The following is a 20,602-nucleotide window of genomic DNA, read 5'->3' on the forward strand; positions in this document are numbered from 1 at the left end:
CCAATGCCATAATACCACTTAATCGTAGTTATAATTATACTATTAGCTAAATATACTGAAAACTGATATTGTACAAGTGGGTTCTAGACAGTTACTCCATAAGTATGCAGAAGCTATTTTGACGCGGCCGGTTGATATGTCGCGCTCGCCGGTAGTTTATTCTCTTTACTGAAGTCAGGCCGGGGACGAGAAGGTGGGTTGGATGTCAGCAAGTCGATTTAGTTAAGTAAGTTGTCCTGCACCGAAAATCAGTTTGGCGCCGACGAGGGTTTTAAGGGTGACGAAGATTGAGTAAGGCGCGGAGATTATGAGTCCAGTGGACTGAGTTTTGTACATCGAGTCCACGCGGATGCCGAGGGTATGATCAAGACTCTCGATCCACACAAAAAAATCTGCCAGCGCCGTGGAACCAGGCTCTTCTGGAAGATGACAGGACATGATGACTTTGTATGTGTTGTGCTCATGCGCCGGCTCGAGATGAGGACCGAAGGCTGGGGAGGACTCTGTGTGCCTGGGGAATCGCAGACGAATTGAAGTGGAGCCGCTGAGGAGTTTGTGCACTGGGAACTTCGCATGAGATAGATTGTGCGAGCGGGTGAGAAGTTCCGCAAAGTCGACGGACTCTAACTGTCCTCGCGCCTCTGCGGCTGCCCTTGCCAACTTTGCAGTAAGTGTGCGGCGCGTGACGATGACATCTGAGGAACTAGGGGCGGTATAGTCCTCTGAGACGGCCGCAAGCAGCTCGAAAGTACCGATCGAGAGAGGGTAGCGGAGGGAAGGGTCGAGCGCTGCAGCGCCAGCGAAACAGCAGTCTAGTATCATCACAACATCGACCGGGATGTTCGACGCTACTGAAAATTGCTCAATAACGTCTGCCACTATGTCGAATCTGAAGGCTGGTTTTGAGGTAGAAGCAGGTTTCAGCAGCAGGCCGCGTATGGGATCGTCATCCTCGTGGCCGGCGTAATGGAGAATCACTAATAGCCTGCCTCGTGTGTCCTCAGAGAAATCTTTAGTTGCGGACTTCAAATGTTCCATGAGGCGTCCCATCAGCGTCCAGCCTGGCATGCGATCATTTGCGCTCAGGACGCATTCTTCCACTTTGCCTAGACCGAATACTTGCGCGAACCCTTTGAATTGTGCAGCGTCTGAAATGGCTCCGGTGTCGTCGTCTTCGTATCTGACCGAAAACGCCGTGACGACTTGATGAAAATTATTGCGCTGTTTGATGCAGACATCCAACGCCGCCTTGAACTGCTCTAGACGGCTGTCGCCTTGTTCAGGATCGATGGAAGCCCTCATTCTGCGTAATCGTAGTACAAGTTAGTATACACAACCATGTAGAGCGAGGATAAGTCACAAACCTGACGGGAGGTGGGGGGGGGACGGTTGGGTTTGGGAGGGGCACGGATGGCGACGGTCTTCGACAGGAGACAGAAAACTAACGGAAGAGACTTGCTAAGCAGAGAATATGTCTTTCTGGGCAGAGAAGAAGTCTCGAGAGAAGAAGACGAGAAAGAGAGAGAAAGAAGAGGGAGGAAGTCGAGATGTTTATATGTCGGCAGCAGCAGGAACGTCTGAGGTCATCGACTCTAGAGGACACCCCCGTTTGGGACTAGCGCCTGCGATGACTCCACTCTCTTGCCAAGACTGCCGAAACAGGCGCGAAGTGGGACTATCGGGCGGCTATCGGGCTGAAACTAACTACAAATGGAAGAGGGCACGCCGGCTTTGGACTAGCGTAAACATCCGATGACTCCACTCTCATGCCAAGACCCTTAAAACAAGCGCGAAGAGATCTAGTGAGGACTAGCGTGGAAGAGTTTTGGCCATGATTTCTTGTGCTATCAACATAATCTGCGTTGGCGAAGGGGTTATCAGGGGATCGCGCTATCCTTCTATATTAATGGTTCTAAAAAGGCGTAGAGGAATATGAATAATACAGCTCTTCGCCTTCTTTCCCTGTCCTCTTTACTTGGACTTCCTCCTATTTTCCTTTCCAGTAGAAGGTAGGTCTCTTGCCCGATCACAACATCCCGACCTCCTCCTCCTCCTCCTCCTCCTCTTCTCACTAACAACACATTAATAGAAGTACCTCCACGAGTGCATGATAAATTCACGACTATCCAGGCTTATTATCTGTCAGAACGACTACACCAAAGGCGCAAAAAGCCCTAATGTCCCATCGGATGGTTGGATTATATCAGTGGCGTGAGTTGCACCCCAAGACATAGTGAATATTGTCTCCGACTTTATCTCATGCTGTCGATTTCATACTCTTCTTTTCCCTCTTTTCTCCCTTAGACGGCCTATTATAACGCACCACTGAATCAAAAATAAAATAAAAAAATAAAAATAAGTAGAATCAAGCAAAATGCAAGCCTGGGAGGGCCATGTTATCGCCGGGTTAGGATTACAGATGTTACTCTGGTAGCCATTAGTACTATATATAGTATAATTCCGTGCTGATAGTTCATCAACGCAGACCCCATACTAGTATGTATGAAATGGCTAATATATCTTCCATAGTAGCGAAAATAATATCCTACTAACTGGAATATAGAACGCGTCGAGGGTTGCTATCTTCAACACAGATAATGCAGTATCTCCTACTCCCAAGCACATACTCCCAAGCATATATACCTCCCCAAAATCGTTAGGAGAAGAGGAAGAACAAGAAGAAACATACTAATGGGCAGGGCGGCTTTCAGACTTCTGGGATGAAGATGTCGGCAAACTAATACTTGATTTTAGTTCGACAAACGTCAATGACACAACAGGGGCAGAGGGAGATACTGTATTCAATATAGATAATGCGGTATATCCTACTCCCAAGAACATACTCCTAAGCACATATACCTCCCCAAAATCGTCAGGAGAATAGGAAGAACAAGGAGAAGAGGGAGATACTGCATTCAACACTGATAACGCGGGGAGATGCTATATTCAACGCAGATAATGCAGGGAGAACGCCTTACAAACCTGTCAACTTGTCGAACGCCAACTATTGTAGCTATTAAGTAATGTTGCTTTTTGGTTCAAGAAAATCCTACTCTATAGACCAAAATTCTTTAGTATTTCTCTACTAAGGATAAAAGCTAACTATTCTAAAATAACAAATAGTTTTAACTAAATACTAATAAATAAACCTTGATAAGCAAAGGCATACGTTATATAAAAGAACAAGAGCTATCTTATAGCCTGCGTTTAAAGGCGCAGCACCGGTAGTACGGTTTAATGGGTTTGTATATGACCCCCCGGTGCCAAAGGCCCACGGAAAACCAGCACCTGACATATATTTGGTCGCATTGCAGGTGTTTGAACTCTGCGGTTGAACCCGGCGAAAAAGCAATCCTGCCAAACGAATGTTTGGTTTTCGAAGATAGCGTAGCTGGGGTAGAGGCTGGAAGACGGGCGGGGAGGAGAGTTGTCTGGGTTCCGCATCCAGATGTAGCGGTCGAAATCAAGCGAGAGAGAAGGATGTGCTGGCCGGGAGGTCGGGGATGTTCGAGGTCTGAGACGACTGGCAGCTAGGAAAGATAGACGATGGCTGGGCTGAAAGCATACCTAACCTGGAACACTTCGATTACGAGAAGTACGGCATCTATGTGCCGGTCTAAGTATCCTTATACTCCGCCGAACCGTTCAGGTTCGAATTGGGCCTCCTCACGGAACGATAGGGATGTGCCACGACACAGGCGGCAGTGTGGTGGAACTATCTACCGAAAAAGAAACGTAAACAGATGCTACTTTGACTTGCCCCAAGTATAGATAGGCACCTATGCATCCTAGGAGAAGGCTCGCTTGTAAAGGCATCCCGGACCCCTCTTCAAAACATTCCTTTTTGCTCTTGCTATGCTTTCTCACCGACTTTCTTTCCAAGCCGGAGTGGTCAACGCAACAGGTCCCTCGGAGATATAGGTTTGATGATGTAAATAACTATGACGGATTGAGATTTGCGTCGGCCTTGCTCAGAAATGTCTCAGTATTGGCTGCCGGCCTATACTCCTTACCATCTCCACGTCACTATTTAAGCAATGCGACGCTCAAGAAACCAGGCCATAGGTTAGCCATGATTGATGTAGTTGGATGATGACAATTAAACATGTTTATGCTGGGCTTGAAAAGCTAGTAGTAGCTTTCATAGTGTACATACTTCGCAAGGGTTAGCAAATTTAATCTTCATTAAGATCAAGTGTGATCACCGTCTAGCAGGGGCCTCTGCGGGATGTCGGCATCGAGAGCACACGACGGGAGGAGAACGGCAACCTAATTCGTCCAACTTAGCGTCAGTTTCATAGTGTCACTCCCTCGCGTGGTGGCTGCAAGGGCATTCAATATGCCTGCAGTTCGTACGGGTTGTAACCTGATTGGCAGGCGAGCAATCACACGACTGAAGAGTTGCTGGCAAATAGAGAGCTCCGGTTGTACAGCGGTCCAGGAACACGATACGAACAGATGTTTCCCGGCAAACAGAGGCTCGCCCAATCGTTCAAGCCTGCAGAACGGTCTGCTCCGTGGAGGCGAGATCGTATCCCTCTTTTCGTCTTCAAATCGTCCTCGCATCGCCCCCTCAGCAGTTCTAGAGCCCATGACGCGATGCTAGCTCTCTTGCAGGGGCAAGGCGTTTGTTGTCACGCCAATCACAACCGTTAGTACGGCATCTGTGTGATGCATCCTGCCGACCAAACAGCAGCGCCAGGTCGTCTACCCGCGTCCATCCCGTCTGTGACCCATGCCCTGTTCCATCTCTTCCGTCTCGTCCCATCCGTCTTCTCAGCCTGTCGTTGAGTCTTTGCCGTCTCTTGACAAGTTGTTCTGTCGACGACGAAAAGCAAAAGGATGGAGCGAGGTTGGACTTGCTTCTTTTGTCGTTGCTTCTTTCTGATGACTCAGCAGACACGTGGGGTCATGCCCAAGCCGGTTTCGCGCCCACTTTGAGAAATCAAATTACTGGCCGGGATCGATATTTGTATATATATATCGATGCAAGCTCGCGGCTTCGAGGCTCCAGTATTTCACCTCACAGGCGATCAATGGCAAATGACGTCGAGACACAGTTTGTCCACCGGCAGTCTGCAATGAATCTATCTAGAGACACACGAGAGAATGAAGTTTGCAAAGTAAGACCACGGCTTCCCACCTTGTATAAATACTTGGATACCCGTTGGACTGACCATGTACGAATAGAGACCTTGAACGGGAGCTGGTTCCTGAATGGCGGGCGAAGTATCTAAACTACAAGGTAAGCTATAAGACCAAGCAATCCTACGACAATGCCGATCACCAGCTAACCCTTATCGGAACTATTTTTTATAGAGCGGGAAGAAAAAAGTCAAGGCCATCGCGAGAGCTCTTAGACATGTCGAACAGGCATCATGGACCCCCGGAAGACGAAGATTCAGTCAACTCAGCACGACACGTCGAGATTCCCTTCAGTTCCCGCTGACACCGACTGAGATAGCTGGGCTCGGCAATGTAACACAGCGTCATGTCGGTGATTCCGCCAACTTGGATGCGCCAGAACGGTCGCCTCTTCGAACTCCGGCATCTCGATTCGATCAGGCAGAGGGATATGGCAGTATTGTCCCGCCACGGGCAAGCCGGAATGCCTCACCATCCTTAGTTCCTGCGTCACTGAAGCTTCCAGAGCCCGCCATCGACCCGGACGACACATACTTTACTCCTCGCAACGAATCTGCCACTTTACACAAAGATGACCTTCCAGCAGCTAGTACAAACACACAGACGAACCCTAAGCGGGGGCAAAGTGCGCAATCTCGACGAGGGCAGGCGCGAAAACAGATTGGAGATCGGAGGCCTACTGTTGGAACACCTGGGCCGAGACCTTCGTTTATACACCGGATCTTCTCGTCCTATCCAGAATACGAGCCTTCCAAAGCCCAAGTCCCCGCGCATGAACAAGCTCTGGCCGAGCTGAGGACTAAGGAAACTGAATTCTTTGCCTTTATGGACAAGGAGCTCGCAAAAATCGAAGCATTTTACAAGTTAAAGGAAGACGAATCGACAAATCGACTGAACGTGCTTAGAGACCAGCTCCATGTCATGCGCGACACTCGCATGGAAGAGCTTAGGATGAAGAAGGACCGTCTCAAATCTGAAGCTAATGGAAACTCCCACGTTCCCAAAGCCCCAGTCGCCCAGACTGCCGCTAACTGGACCAGGCCACTAACTCGTAGCAGTAGATCCCATATGGGGAAGACTACAAAGGCAATGACACAACTGGCAACACCCAGAGGCCCGGTTCCGAGGGCAATGGCCGACGAACAGAGAGATTTCGTAACTCGCCCGGACTACCAAGGTGTACCTTACAACTCCGCAAAAAGGAAACTTAAACTCGCCCTCTTGGAGTTTTACCGTGGCCTAGAGCTGCTTAAATCCTATGCAGACTTGAACAGAAAGGCTTTCCGGAAGATGAACAAAAAATATGACAAGATGTCATACTCTCGGCCGACGGGCAGGTATATGACTGAAAAGGTCAATAAAGCATGGTTCGTTCAAAGTGATGTTGTCGAGAACCATCTTGTTGCGGTTGAAGACCTGTATGCTCGATACTTTGAGCGAGGGAACCGCAAAGTGGCTACCCGTAAACTACGAGGGAAAGCGATGAGATCAGCGGATTACTCCCAGAATTCGTTCCGTAGCGGGTTGCTACTTGCTGCTGGTCTTGTTTTTGCTGCCCAGGGACTTTCCCATGCTGTTGAACATCTAGTAGATGATGATCTCGGCAGGAAGATCGAAACCAGCTATCTTCTTCAGGTATGGCCACCCAAAACCCTTATTGCCGGATATACGATTCTAACACATCCATTACGCTAGATATATGGGGGATACTTTCTTATCCTTGTCCATTTCTTCTTCTTCTGCCTAGACTGTAGAGTCTGGACCGTGTCTAAGATAAATTATATTTTTGTTTTTGAATATGATACCCGCCATGTTTTGGATTGGCGCCAGCTTTCAGAGGTAAGTGACTATAAAAAAACGCAATACTTGTAATAGTGCTGATAATTATCTAGTTACCGTGCTTCTTTAGTCTTCTCCTAGGATTGTTCATGTGGTTAAACTTTCGCTGGGTAAATGCCTTATATATATACTGGCCGGTTATTTTGATCGGGCTCACGGTCATTACGTTATTTTTCCCTGCCCGCATTTTATACTACCGGAGCAGGCTTTGGTGGGCATATTCTAATGTGAGTTTACCTCTTATCCCCATTGCATATGATCTTCAAGGATTAACAGTCGTATAGTGGAGATTACTCCTTGCAGGGCTCTATCCTGTGGAATTCAGAGACTTCTTTCTGGGGGACATGTATTGCTCACAGACGTACGCCATGGGGGTAAGTACAATCGAAACACAGCTAAGGCACAAGCTAACATCTCGTAATACAGAATATCGCACTCTTCTTTTGTCTATACGCAAATAAATGGGGCGACCCACCCATGTGCAATTCCTCTCACTCCCGCGCACTTGGGTTCGTTACTACGGTACCTTCAATATGGCGTGGCTTTCAGTGTCTTCGCCGATATTACGATACCCGCAACGCCTTTCCCCACCTAGTCAACTTTGGCAAATACTCCTTTTCAATCCTTTACTACCTAACTCTCAGCTTATACCGGATTGACAAGTCGGATACTCTAAGAGCTATATTCATTACCTTTGCGTGTCTCAACGCCATCTACTCGTCTGTCTGGGACTTGGCTATGGACTGGAGTCTATGCAACCCTTACTCTAAGAACCCGTATTTACGTGATTTCCTCGGCTTCCGACGTCGATGGGTATACTACGCCGCCATGGCAATCGATCCCATACTGCGATTTAACTGGATCTTATATGCGATATTTATAAACGACATCCAGCACTCGGCGGTGCTAAGTTTTGCCGTTTCGCTATCCGAAGTATTCCGCAGAGGAATATGGACTATCTTCCGTGTCGAGAACGAGCATTGCACCAACGTCGGCCGGTTTCGAGCTTCAAGAGACATTCCACTGCCATATGATATGTCAGTCACACAGTCTGACGAAGAAGCTCTTCCTTCCATCCCCCCAGCATCCACCACATATACGCAAGGCCCAGCTAAACCCTCGCCTCCTCACCCCCTTGGCCGCCTGTCAACGGGTAAAACCACAGCTCTCACGGGCGATAACTCGACACTTATGCCTGATCTTGAGAACGGGGAAGGCGCAGATACCACTAGCTCGCTTCGGCGTAGACGCTTCTCGCGCGAAGATAATGGCCCTCCTAGCGGAACGCTGGCTCGAGTGGGCAGTATGTTAGCCAACGCGCATGCGCAGGACTTTGAACGAAAGAAACGACCTGGTATGATTGATGATGATGGTAAAGAACAGCGAAATAATTCTACTAGTACTGACGAGGATGAGGAGGAGGAGGAAGAGGAAGACGAGAACGAATCTAATGGGGAAGAATACGGCGGTCAGATATCAGAAGAGTCTGATCAATCTGCGTCTCACGATAAAGGGAAGAGTATGCTTGGTGACCCGTGTAATTCAGGTAATTATGGGGGCTCACGACGTCACGGGAGGTAGATCTACTTTACAGTCATACATTTCACGGGCTCAAAGAGGCAAAATAAACGCAGAAATGGTAGTGTGATCAGTATTTTTTAAACTCGCCTTTCGGTGTAGCTCATATGTATAATCGCGCATAGCACATGTAGATCGCAGGAACTCAACCCTGCCGAACCCTTGAAGCAGCATGTCAGCTGGAGACGTTGTGCGATAGCTTCCCACCATGGCAGGGGGTTACACCCATCCCGAGCCCCGAGTGTAGTGTAACCCAAAACAAGGAACTTGAACAAGAAAAGTAGCACCGAGTTCGCGTAGATGTATGACTTGCATTGTCTAATGTGTCGCTTTATCTAACGGCTTTGATATACGCTTAGTCTCTCAGGAGTGTGGCATACGGCGAATAATCGCACGAACTATCTATGCGCCTGGAGGGAAGGAGGCCGAAAACAGCTAATGATAACATGACAAGAACAAGAGCAGCCCTGGAACGAACGGAATCATGCGATGCAAGTAAGGATAAAGCATACAAGGTTGTAGAAGAAAAAGGAAATCTGTCCCCTGATCCAAAGCCGAGAGGGAAAAGCAGTACGTAGTAGTATCACACCCAAAGAAAAGATAAACAAAACAATGTCGTCTGCGCCAAGGCTGAGAGATTCAAGGGTACCATTAGTCAAATTCGTGTATGCGCGCGTTGGGTGTCGTTCCAGATGATGGAACGACGTAATGCGCGTACAGGGCCGGCTGGCTATGCGTTGTCACTTGCAACATTGCCAGGAGCGGGGTATTTATATAGAACAGATCTATACAACGTCTATACAACCACGGCGTCTTTGAGCTCGTTGTAGATTGCAGTGAGGCCTTCCTCGGCCAATTTCTCGAGCTTCTCGGTGAGGGTGGTGGAGCTACCCTTGGTGGAGTTCTCCTTGCCTCCGATGATCTCCTTGTAGTTGTCAGAGCCACCACCGTTCCATGCGAGGAGCTATAAGAGAAGTGTGTTAGTAGGTGCTAAGTAGACGTTGTACGAAGGATACTTACGTTGGGAGTGTCTGCTGGGATATCGGTGAGGATGTTCTTGGTGGCGATGGAGATCATGTTGGCCTTCATCTCAGCTGGGGTGATTTCAGCAACGGCGAAAGCAGAGTCAGAGGCTGGCTGGAGAGAGAGGAAGTAGGCCAGTAGACCACAGATGTGAGGGGAGGCCATGGAGGTTCCAGAGATGGTGTTAACGGCGTGCTTGCTTCCGATCCAGGTAGACTGGATGTTCAAGCCAGGGCCGAAGATGTCAGTGCATTTACCGAAGTTGGAGAAGTAGGCACGCTCATCAGCAAGGGTTGAGGCACCGACGGTGATGGAGTTCTCGGAAGCAGCAGGGGAGTAGTTGCAGGCATCAGCGTTGTCGTTACCAGCAGCAACGGCGAAGTGCATTCCAACAGCGACAGCTTGGTCGACAACACGGTCCAAGGTGACAGACTTGCCGCCTCCCAAACTCATGTTGGCAACACTTCCCTTGAAGCCCTTTCGGGAGCCCTTCTTGGCCTCACCGACCTGCTTCAAGTGGCTCTCAGCTGCCCATTGGACACCCTTGACAACGTCAGACATGGTACCAGAACCGCTGGTTCTCAAGACCTTGACGGCATGGACGTGTGCCTTCTTGGCAACACCGTATTTCTTTCCGGCAACGGTGCCAGAGCAGTGAGTTCCGTGACCGTTACCGTCGAAGTCGTCATCGTTCTCTGGGATAGTCTTGCCCCAGCTGGCACGGCCCTCGAAGTCAACGTGCTGGACGTTGGTGCCGGTGTCGATGATGTAGGCGTCGACACCCTCACCACCGTCGGCGGCATATATGTATTTGTTGAATGTGCCGAAGTTGAGCTTCTCACGGTGAGAGATACGAGCCAAGCCCCAAGGAGCACTGGACTCGGTGACAGCTCCCAAGGTGTGGACCTCGGAGTCTCGCTCGATGTATTCAACCTATGTTCCGGTTAGTATGCAAGCCAAAAACGGTGTGGCTGGGAGCTGTGCTAACTAGCTTCAGCCTGCTCGGCGGTTACTTACGTCAGGGTGTCTGCGGACTTGCTCGATGACCTCCTCATCGAAGTGACCAGAGTAGCCAACAAGGCCACCGGCAATGTCAAAGGTGTGCTTCAGGCCATCGAAAGCTTCGTTCTTGAATGTGAACTGGTTGCGTTTCTTCATACGCTTCGACTCGATGGAGGTGTGGATGTCCTGGACCCAGCTCTGGTGAGCTAGAGCTGAGGTGGAGGAAACGCCCTTCTTAAAGACGACTATGTAGGAATCTGGAATGTCTTTGGCATTTGTAGAGGAGAGGATGGGGGCAGCATCTTTGTGGATGGAGTCAACGATCATGGGAGAGGCGGATGCCAGCAGCGGCAGCACCGAGAGGCTGAGAAGGCCCTTCATGGCGACGACAAGGGCAGATCAAGCAGTGGGATAAAGATGGGAAGCTCGGGAGGTGATAGACACAGCAGACAGTAGGGAAGACGGCGAGAACAGGCTGATGAGTGAAGTGAAAGGAAGATGGAGAGGAAGAGAGGAAGAGGAAGAGGAAGAGAGGAAGAGGAAGAGGAAGAGGAGGTGATGTTGGGATGACGAGCAAGAGGGAGCTTGGCCGGGGTTCGGCGCGGATGATGTAAGAACCCCATGCTGACTCATCTATCACGTCACATGTCCACCTCAAGTGGATTATGTAAGTTCAGCGGTGGTCACGTTGCCCCAGCCCCATTTTGACCTCACACGACTTTACACTTACGACAGGTATATCATAGTCCTGGCTGAGTACAAGTATTCCGTACATGGTGATGGTGATGAAGACGGAGAGGAAGAGCGCAGTGCATCTCGTACTACGTCTGGACACCGGGTCTGGCGGCAGTTCTAGGCAGCAGGCAGCTAACTCACGGCAGCAAGGATCTGTCGTTAGCGCCAGGTCCAGTCCATAGCTCAAGCTACGGAATACACAATTACAGAGTCCGTACCACTTTGCCTTTATGGTCCTGCCGTTATCCAGGCGGAAGGAAGACGCCAGAGCTATTCTCAAGACATAGTTGAAACCGCCACCTACCGGCCATCCCGGCCCGTACTAGCAGACAAACGAACGAAACGTCCAGTGGTCAGCTGACTTTGCTAAGGAGCTATCTGACCTATGGTTTCTTCATAAGTACAGAGCTTCAACTGCGTCTATTTGGATTCCACGATGTTAAGAGGTCTGTATAAGACGCATATTTAAAATATATCTCATTTCTTAGAGAACTGGATATGAATTTCAAAATGAAACTCCAACTTGGATTAGCCTTAGGCCTAAGAAGCATCGACTAAAGAATCCAATCTGTATGCCAGACAGCAAATGCACCATTAAATAAGCCACTCGTCCTTATCAAGGCAAGACAAAGGCACATATCTCATTTTGCTCTCTATATTTTATGTTGTCCTGCTGTCCATGTACGGAGTAACTATTTTCCCGTTTCAGCCCTCTGCTTACTAACGGCGCGATAAGCTTTAACTATTATTACCACGTGATATGTCTCGCCGCGATAAGTGAAGGAAGAAGCGAAGGACATCGCGCAGCTTCAAGCTGAACGAATCACTCCCCGTCCAGGTCCAGAATAACTTGCCTGGGGTCTCACCGGGTTCGTCTTTCAAAACTATACGTTAATGGCATGATCGAGGGGATACGGAATCAGTTCTGCGCCCAAAATTCCCTTCCCGTTATACCAACAATACAACGACCTTATACTACCAACAATGCCTAGTTGAATCACGCGATGGTATTGATGGTCGATAGCAACAGATATCTTGCACTGCGTATCGGGCCAAAATGAGCAGTGCGCAAACCCGCGCGAGAGGGTCGTCGTCCGCAGCCCCCTCAGACAGGCTCACCCCGAAACTCGTCCCAGCAATAGACGGACTTGTTAGCTTCTGTCAGAGTCCTCTACGGTCAATCGACGAGGTTTCAGGAGCAACGGAACATCTCCTGCTTATACGCCATACGCTTATCGACGACCATCACCCGCAAGAGGTGAAAGGCCTGTTCCGTCAACTCAAAGGATTCGAGACCGTCTTGAATCTCCTAGAATATTTGGCGGAGCTATACAAACCAGAAATAATAAGTGACACGGACAGGAAACTGCTCCTCTCAACTGTCAAAGATGCGCTAGGTATAATCGCGGAGAGTTTGAAGGATGACCCTGGGAATAAACGATACTTTGTCAAACGAGACAATGGAGCAGGCATTGCGACGTTTGAACGGACTCTAGCTAGCCTAGCGGCCAAGCTGGGGAATCCCCATGATGTGGAAATCTTTTATGGAGGTCTTTTGGCTGCAGGATTGGGGCAGGAGACCATGTCACAGTTTTTCACTACAGTTAGGAAAAGAGCTGAAAGCTCCGGGCCAAACCCCTTGCTTACACTCTCCGAGACCGTGAACGACACTCTAGGCAGCGGAGAGATGGTGGAAAACGCGGAGTTTTTTGGACCTTTGCTGCGACTGTGGCTTGTGCAAAGCTCCAAGACAGAGAGCTATCCCATTCTTCGGCTAGCAGTCCCGCTATGCCTTACTCGCCTTGCCTCGCTATCGCGGCGGAACTGTCTTGCCCTCCATTCCACAGGAATTCTCTCCCCCTTGCTAACAATCGTAACAGTCCCTGAAAGGCCAAAGGATGAGTTAGGAGTATACCTCAAGCTGGCATCTATACTATGCCAACACGGAGTCAATTCACTACAGGATGCCATCCAACTCTATCAAAAGGCCCAGCAACTCTATCAAAAGGCCCAGCAACTACCTGAGGTTTCCAGATTTCTTTTAGATGCTCTAAAGTCTTCCAAGAGCCCTCCGTGTGTTCATTTCGATCTGTCATCCCATGGATACTGCTCAATTGAACTGCCAACTTTAGGGAAACCGTTTCCGTCCATTACTTCCAGTGGTTATACTCTAACTGTGTGGGCACGAGTTGATAATTTTGAGCCAAACAGCCACACTACTCTCTTCGGCGCCTTTGATGCAACTCAGACGTGCTTTGTCCTGGTCTATCTTGAAAAGGACACTCACAACCTTATTTTGCAGACCTCAATCAAGGGCGCTAGACCCAGCGTCCGTTTCAAAGCCACAACGTTCTTACCGGGCCAGTGGTACCATATCTGTATCGTGCATAAACGACCTAAAACACTGTCTGCATCACGTGCTCTGCTCTTTGTAAACGGTGAATTTGCAGAGCAACTCAAAGCAGATTACCCGGTTGTACCAAAGAATCGTCCCACCCAGAAGGCACCGCGGATACAGGCATTCTTAGGGACTCCTCAGGATCTTGCCGTTCGGGTTGGAAAGGGGGTATCCTTCTCGAAATGGTCGCTTGCATCTGCAATCCTGTTTGATGAAGCCTTTAACGATGACCTCATTGCCGTCCTATGCCATCTTGGACCCAGATATTATGGTAACTTCCAGGACTGTCTAGGCTCTTTTCAGACGTATCGGGCCTCAGCAACGTTAAATTTACGCAATGAGAACCTCCACCCAGGAAAGGAGGAAAAGTCAGATATTGTTTCTGTGATTAGACAAAAAGGTAGTATTCTCATTCCGGAAAGCTCTGTTCTCCTCAATATATCGCCTACCTCGGTCCTAGATGACGATGATACCAATAATATTGATGAATCACAACTGGTGAAATCACTTTCGAAGAACGCAGGCAAGACCTTAACCCAGCTTACCAAGATAAAAGGTAACTCGGTGGTTGTAAATGGGGCCGTTCCTGCAATTAACGATGCCTTGACACAACCCCATGGTGTTGCAATACTTACTGGCGATCCTGTTGTCATAGTTCCACAGTCTTTGGATGATGCCAGCTGGAGGATTGGTGGCTGTGCAGGTGTTCACCTCAGCCTAGTTGAATCTGCTACAAGCCGGGAGTCCCTACGTCTTGCTCTGGAACTACTATTTGAAGCAGTACAAGATAACTGGAGAAATAGCGAGGCCATGGAAAAAGAGAACGGCTATGGTATACTTGCTCTACTCTTACGGGAAAAACTTGGCTTTGCCTCTCCTGTCCAGAATGGCCCCCTGAAGACCACTGCAGTTTGTAGCACCATGCAGGAACGAAATGAGGCTGCAATGGAGCTTCTAATACCCGTGTTAAAATTTGTGGGTTACGACTTTGAGAGTCCAAAGAAATCTCTCATAATCAACCCACTGGCCTACCGGATTCTTCTCATAGACCTGGATATATGGAGGCAAGGGGATATGCCATTACTGGAAATATACTATTCTCAGTTTCAAACCTTCTGTGTGGAAAGCCATTACCATCGGTTTAACTCAAAGCGGCTGTCGAGAATGCGTATGTTGCTAATATTAAACGCAATACCTCACAGAATCAGGATATGCTAACTCTTCTGCAGGTGTGATTAAAAGGCTTATAGAAGCGCTTAAGGCTGAAACCTTCACAGCAACAACCTTGAAGCTATTTGTCCCTGCTTTTAAGAGTCTGGTGGGCTCATGCATGACTGCTGAAGTACTTCGCTCTGTATCACTCTTTATCACGTTCTCGATCCACACAGTAAAGCAGCCTGTGAGCAAATTAAACAAAAATAAGAACATCCGCCTGGATCTGCGATTCCGGCGCCCAGGCCTCTCACAACCAGACCACATTTCAAGCTGTCTTTCAAAAGAACAGATAGGGGTAGAAATCCTGCGTGTGTTTACCGATGTCTTCTGTAATAGTGAGGATACAGTTAGTATCCAAAAATTTGCTAGGACAGTCACAAACAAGGTATGTTCTAATCATACACCCAAGCTATATAGTATTTTTTTTATAACCTATTCTCCCGTATTATAGTGGCTTCTATACCTTCTTTCAGAAGACAAGCCAGAAGTTGTGATACTGGTCACAAGAATTCTCTCCCGCCTATTCATTGTTCATGGAACCGCCTACACCAAAAAGTTTGCAGAGAAGACTGGCGGCTTTGTGATTATGCGACAGCGTCTAAAGCGATGGTGGAACTTGGCTCCCCTGTGGCCGCTGTGTTTCTCGATACTCTTTGGCATAGATCCGGGGCATATAAGTTTAGACAGAAACGCTGATAGTACGGATCTTCGGCGTTTGTTTTCCTCTCCTGAAAATCTCAAAGTCTCGTTCCCAGAGGTACTGCCTGTGCTCACAGGCATGCTTCAGCTTGGGTTGAAAGCGACAGTGGTGCCGAGGGGGGCTTCTCCTTCTGTCCATACAGATGACGAGGACAGTGTATACTTGGTGCGCCCAAGGGCAAACTCCGCGAGTAGCTCTTTACGATCAGGTTTGTGCTATCTTCCCTTTCGTGGGTTCCTCGTCATAATCCTCTCCTTTATCCCATACTGATCAAATTTTGCAGATACTACTATTGCGGGTAATGTACCCACAGATAATGAGCTCCTAAAAACGGTCGTTGGTTTCCTCGCTCATATCCACGAAAAGTCCCAAAATTTTCGGGATTTTGCGGGAACGTCCAATTATATTGATGAACTTCTCCGAGCTTTATACCCAGTGGTGGTTGGCTCCGACATAGTTAACGCAGGCTTCGAACTAGAGTCCAACTCGCAGGGACTCAGATTTGGCGGGGATACTGTAACCATTCAGCCTCTTCCAGGTGCACGACCTATAGTACGTACCAGCACGGTGAAGGATATGGATATGCGGGATAGCAACGATCAACTTCGCCGTACATCATCCTTTATCCTAGTCTCCTCAGATAAATCCAAATACTCCCCTTCATCTGCGCGCTTGCAGCAAATTGTCGCACCTATGTCCGATGCTGCAAGCCCTCGTCCGGCCAACCCTATCGCGAATGACATCCTTGAGATTCTCCTGGCCATTTACACAGATCAACTGTTCGGGCGTAAGGAGTTTCCAGGATTGCTTTTATTCGTCAGAATTCCTCCAGGGTTCGTGGAACACCAAATCTATTTTGAATCTTGGCTCCTCAGGAATCTACTTGCACATGTGGAAAACAAGATTTCGAAAGACCATAAAGTACTGGTTGAGCCTCGCGTGCTAAACAATCTGTCCCGGCTGCTTTCACAGGTGGCTGAAGCTGTTTACGGCGGATGGTTCATTGACGGTGCAATGGCAACATTGAACTTTATTGGGCCTATTCTTGAGTACTTGCAGGAGCCTGAGGTTGCGTCGCTGAAGAGTGTCAGACTTTGTAGCCAAACGATTTCAAGCATTCGTTCAACAGTCTTCCGGACTGTCCTCCTACGATTGTCCGCAGCTGAAGGCCAAAATGCATTTTCGTTTTTACAGCGGCTCGCTTACTGGCAAACGGTCCTCTTGTCTCACGAGGAGACTCCAAACGACCAACTCCAACTAATATATTATTTACTCTACTCTAAAATTGTGACAGAAAAGGAGGACGTGCGTGTGGCAGCAGCTGGGCTGTGGAGAATCACCCTCGTTCAGAAACCGTCTGAAACGTCTGCCATTCTCAGCCAGGCTACCCCGTCGCTCCATCGGCGCCTATCCTTAGGCTTCCAAAAACTTATGGGGATGGATGATGACAGTTTTCTCCATTGGATCGATGATCAACGTGATGACCTGGATTGTTTCTTCTTTGGTGCTCTATGCAAGGGCTGGGAAAGTTTTGTTCGTGATGAAAACAGCAAGACCCAGGAAACTGCACGTTTACGAGCATCCAAAAGAAAGGAGAAGCTAAGACAGTGGACCCAGACCGAGTCAGCGAACGAGGAAATCCTCCGTAAACACGATATTACATTTGGACACTGGACGGCAAACATATCTGTTTCGGAGGGCTTAAAGCATCAGCGAGCTATCCAAGACCAGCAGGATGATTTTAACTTCATGGCCTCCGCGTTCTCTCGCATATATTCAAACTTGAGGCGTGAAAATGGCTTCCTTGCTACCAAAACGAAGCATAAATGGCGTTTAGATCAGACAGAAGGACGCAGTAGAATGCGGCTACGAGTTACTCCAGACGATACCACTGGGAAACAAGACTATCAGCCGAAGAGAAGAGCCACTAATGAAACGCCTGATGTCAAGTTGGATGTTCGAGTCCGTTCTGTTTCTGATAGCGACGTTGTCGCTCTCTCGCCCGCCACTATGGTTGCTGACACCGTTGATACGGAGTCTCTTGATAACGAGTCCGAAGGCAAATCTGCCACTGAAGATAGCTTCGAACTGATTGATGAGCCAACAGGCAACGACCCTTATGAAGATAAAAATCGCAAAGTCATGAAAAATCTCCAGCGCGGCGATCAGGTTCAATACGTGTGTAACATCTCTCGTATAATTGGGCTTGAAGCATGTGAAGGCCTTCTGATCCTTGGAAAAATCAGTCTCTATATAATGGATAACTTCTTCCAGCGTTCAGACTGCGAGATAGTGCATGTATCACAAGCGCTCCCTGAGGAACGGGATCCTTATGTACGCGTGATTTCTGGCCGGGAATCTGATGATCGCAAGCAGGACAATGGAGGCCATCGATCCAGGAGCTGGATTTGGGCGGATGTGATCAGCGTCTCGAAGCGCCAATTCCTCTTCCGTGACGTGGCATTGGAGATATTCTTCTCTGATGGGCGTAGTTATCTACTCACACTAATTTCTGCCAAGTTACGCAACGAGTTATATAACGAGCTTACTTCTCGAGCGCCCCAGATTCATGGAAACAGCAACCTGCCCGAGGACTCCTGGCGTTTTGAAACTCTGCGCAGTGAAGGGAATAGCTCACAATTCTTTGGATCGAAATTTGTCAACGTGTTTAGCCAACTGCCTTCTCATCCGGCGACACGGAAATGGTTGAAGGGGGAGATGTCAAACTTCCATTATCTAATGCTAGTCAATACACTGGCAGGTCGAACCTTCAATGATTTGACCCAATATCCAGTATTCCCCTGGATTCTCGCCGACTACACTAGCGAGGAGTTGGATCTCACAAACCCAAGAACATTCCGGGACCTTTCGAAACCAATGGGATGTCAAACTATGGCCCGGGAAGCTGATTTCAGAAGTAGATATCAGTCCTTTGCAGAAATGGGCGATGAGAACGCCCCTCCGTTTCATTATGGGACGCACTACTCCTCCGCCATGATCGTATGCTCATACCTAATACGACTTCAGCCATTCGTGAAATCATATCTCCTACTGCAGGGCGGGGCGTTTGACCATGCCGATCGTCTATTTTTCTCGATCCCAGACGCATGGAATTCAGCGTCCCGAGTAAATATGACCGATGTCAGAGAACTAATTCCTGAGTTTTTCTACTTGCCAGAATTCCTATCCAATTCAAACAACTATGATTTTGGAGTACGACAAAGCACAGGTCAATCCATTGATTCTGTGGAACTTCCTCCCTGGGCGAAAGGAGACCCTAGGATATTTATAGCCAAACATCGTGAAGCACTCGAGAGCCCGTTTGTTACCCGGAATCTACATCAGTGGATTGATTTAGTATTTGGTGCTAAACAACGAGGTGAAGCAGCTCTTGAATCCGTCAACGTGTTCCACCATTTGTCATACCGCGGTGCCAAAGATCTTGACAGCATTGAAGATCCAATGGAGAGACTAGCAACGATAGGCATTATACATAACTTTGGACAAACCCCTCACCAGGTGTTCCATAAACACCATCCAGCGCGGGAAGAGGCGCAACACAAACCTGGCCGCCTAGACACTGCCGCAGAGTCTTTAACCCGTCTACCATTTACTTTACTTGGTAAGCATATGTTAATCCTCCGCCTAAATCTCATGTTAATCTAACATTACCACCAGATATTCAAGAGCGGGTGGCGTCGTTGTCATTCTCTGTTAAACAGGACAGACTACTCTGTGCAGCGGCATTTCGCCTTAACATTCCTCCAGTATATGATAAATATATGGAATGGGGATTCTCGGATGGTAGCGTCCGATTTTATGCTGCTGATTCAAGAAAGGTAATTTAAACCCCTACTAACGGCTATCTGGAAAGTGAACAGAGCTAACCATGCTCTTCATTTGTAGTTAATCGGTCATTTCGAACATGTCCATATCGGACAACTATCCTGTGCTATATTTGCTGATTCCCAGACATTGATCACCTCTGGCACTGATTGTACGATAGCTGTCTGGTCCTTTACGTCAACATCTCGATCCGTCGACCTCCTCCCTAAAGCGTCACTTTTTGGGCATCGATCGCCTGTCACGATCCTGGCTGTGTCAAGATCGTTTAGCACCATTCTATCAGCGTCGAAGGACGGTAAGGTCATGTTATGGGACCTTAACAGACTCGAGTTTATCAGGGAGCTACCATCCGGCCCAACAGTTAATGTAAGACATCTATCCCGAGTTTGCTAATTCTTGTTTTTGAACACCCTGAAGCTGACTCCATCCTCTAGTGTGCTCGGATAAATGACGCAACAGGGAATATTGCAGTATGTCGCGGCAACCTAGTGAGCCTTTATACTCTTAACGGCACCCTGCTTCTTGAAAGAGCGGTCTGTGAGCAGGCGGACGACAATGTACTGTCATGTGCCTTCTACGAAGGCGTCGGCAACGAATGGCTAGAGCTCGAACTATTCTTCACTGGTCATCGTAAGGGCCTCGTAAACGTAAGTTCCTCCTTATATGCGCTCTTACCTTTCCTCTGGCGTCTAATACAAATTTTTGACCGTGTGATATCATAGATATGGAGCAAATGTATCCGAGACGGCGTATTCGAACTCGATCTTATTCGCCAGTTACATCATGTTAACACCTCTCGTGGCGATGGAGCAGCAGCTCTCGCAGGGATCACCTGTATCCTACCGCTATCGCATGTTGTGTATACAGGCGACGAATCAGGACAGGTTTATGAGTGGAATTGTGTGCAGCGCCATTAGAGCCATCGCTCTTGTCCAGGGCTGGTTGGTATCCTGCTTTCTCTTCTATAGATTATGATGATAATTATGACTGTTAATATTGTTCTCTAGTAGCCGTATAGCCTACTCATTATATATACATACAAGTGCTGGTATTCTTCTTTCTCATTAAGTAATTAGGGGCTGTGATCTAAACATATTGTTTAACCACGCCTCTAGGAAAAA

The 20,602-nt window shown here is 48.3% G+C and overlaps 4 protein-coding genes across 4 annotated transcripts; 2 read left to right on the forward strand and 2 right to left on the reverse strand.

Moving 5' to 3' along the window:
• Positions 1-222: 222 nt before the first annotated feature.
• On the reverse strand, positions 223-1,302 carry GIQ15_06656 (uncharacterized protein; the record flags this gene model as incomplete). The annotated part of the gene is made up of 1 exon (XM_033554073.1): positions 223-1,302. One exon carries the CDS (start codon positions 1,300-1,302, stop codon positions 223-225), a length of 1,080 nt encoding a protein of 359 aa, XP_033403588.1.
• A 3,807-nt stretch (positions 1,303-5,109) lies between these two features.
• On the forward strand, positions 5,110-8,565 carry GIQ15_06657 (uncharacterized protein; the record flags this gene model as incomplete). Its single annotated transcript, XM_033554074.1, has 5 exons — positions 5,110-5,123; positions 5,191-5,245; positions 5,320-6,780; positions 7,269-7,358; positions 7,411-8,565. The coding sequence occupies 5 exons, from the start codon at positions 5,110-5,112 to the stop codon at positions 8,563-8,565; spliced, it is 2,775 nt and encodes a 924-aa protein (XP_033403589.1).
• Positions 8,566-9,358: 793 nt separating this feature from the next.
• Positions 9,359-10,968, reverse strand: GIQ15_06658 (serine proteinase; the record flags this gene model as incomplete). The annotated part of the gene is made up of 3 exons (XM_033554075.1): positions 9,359-9,526; positions 9,583-10,518; positions 10,603-10,968. The coding sequence occupies 3 exons, from the start codon at positions 10,966-10,968 to the stop codon at positions 9,359-9,361; spliced, it is 1,470 nt and encodes a 489-aa protein (XP_033403590.1).
• Positions 10,969-12,379: 1,411 nt separating this feature from the next.
• GIQ15_06659 (beige/BEACH domain-containing protein) lies at positions 12,380-20,398 on the forward strand (the record flags this gene model as incomplete). Its single annotated transcript, XM_033554076.1, has 8 exons — positions 12,380-14,888; positions 14,950-15,320; positions 15,387-15,843; positions 15,919-19,257; positions 19,314-19,474; positions 19,542-19,847; positions 19,916-20,128; positions 20,204-20,398. 8 exons carry the CDS (start codon positions 12,380-12,382, stop codon positions 20,396-20,398), a joined length of 7,551 nt encoding a protein of 2,516 aa, XP_033403591.1.
• Between the last annotated feature and the right edge of the window lie 204 nt (positions 20,399-20,602).

This window comes from Arthroderma uncinatum (assembly GCF_011692745.1).
Source record: "Arthroderma uncinatum strain CBS 119779 chromosome Unknown scaffold5, whole genome shotgun sequence".
In the NCBI taxonomy this organism is placed as follows: Eukaryota; Fungi; Ascomycota; class Eurotiomycetes; order Onygenales; family Arthrodermataceae; genus Arthroderma; species Arthroderma uncinatum.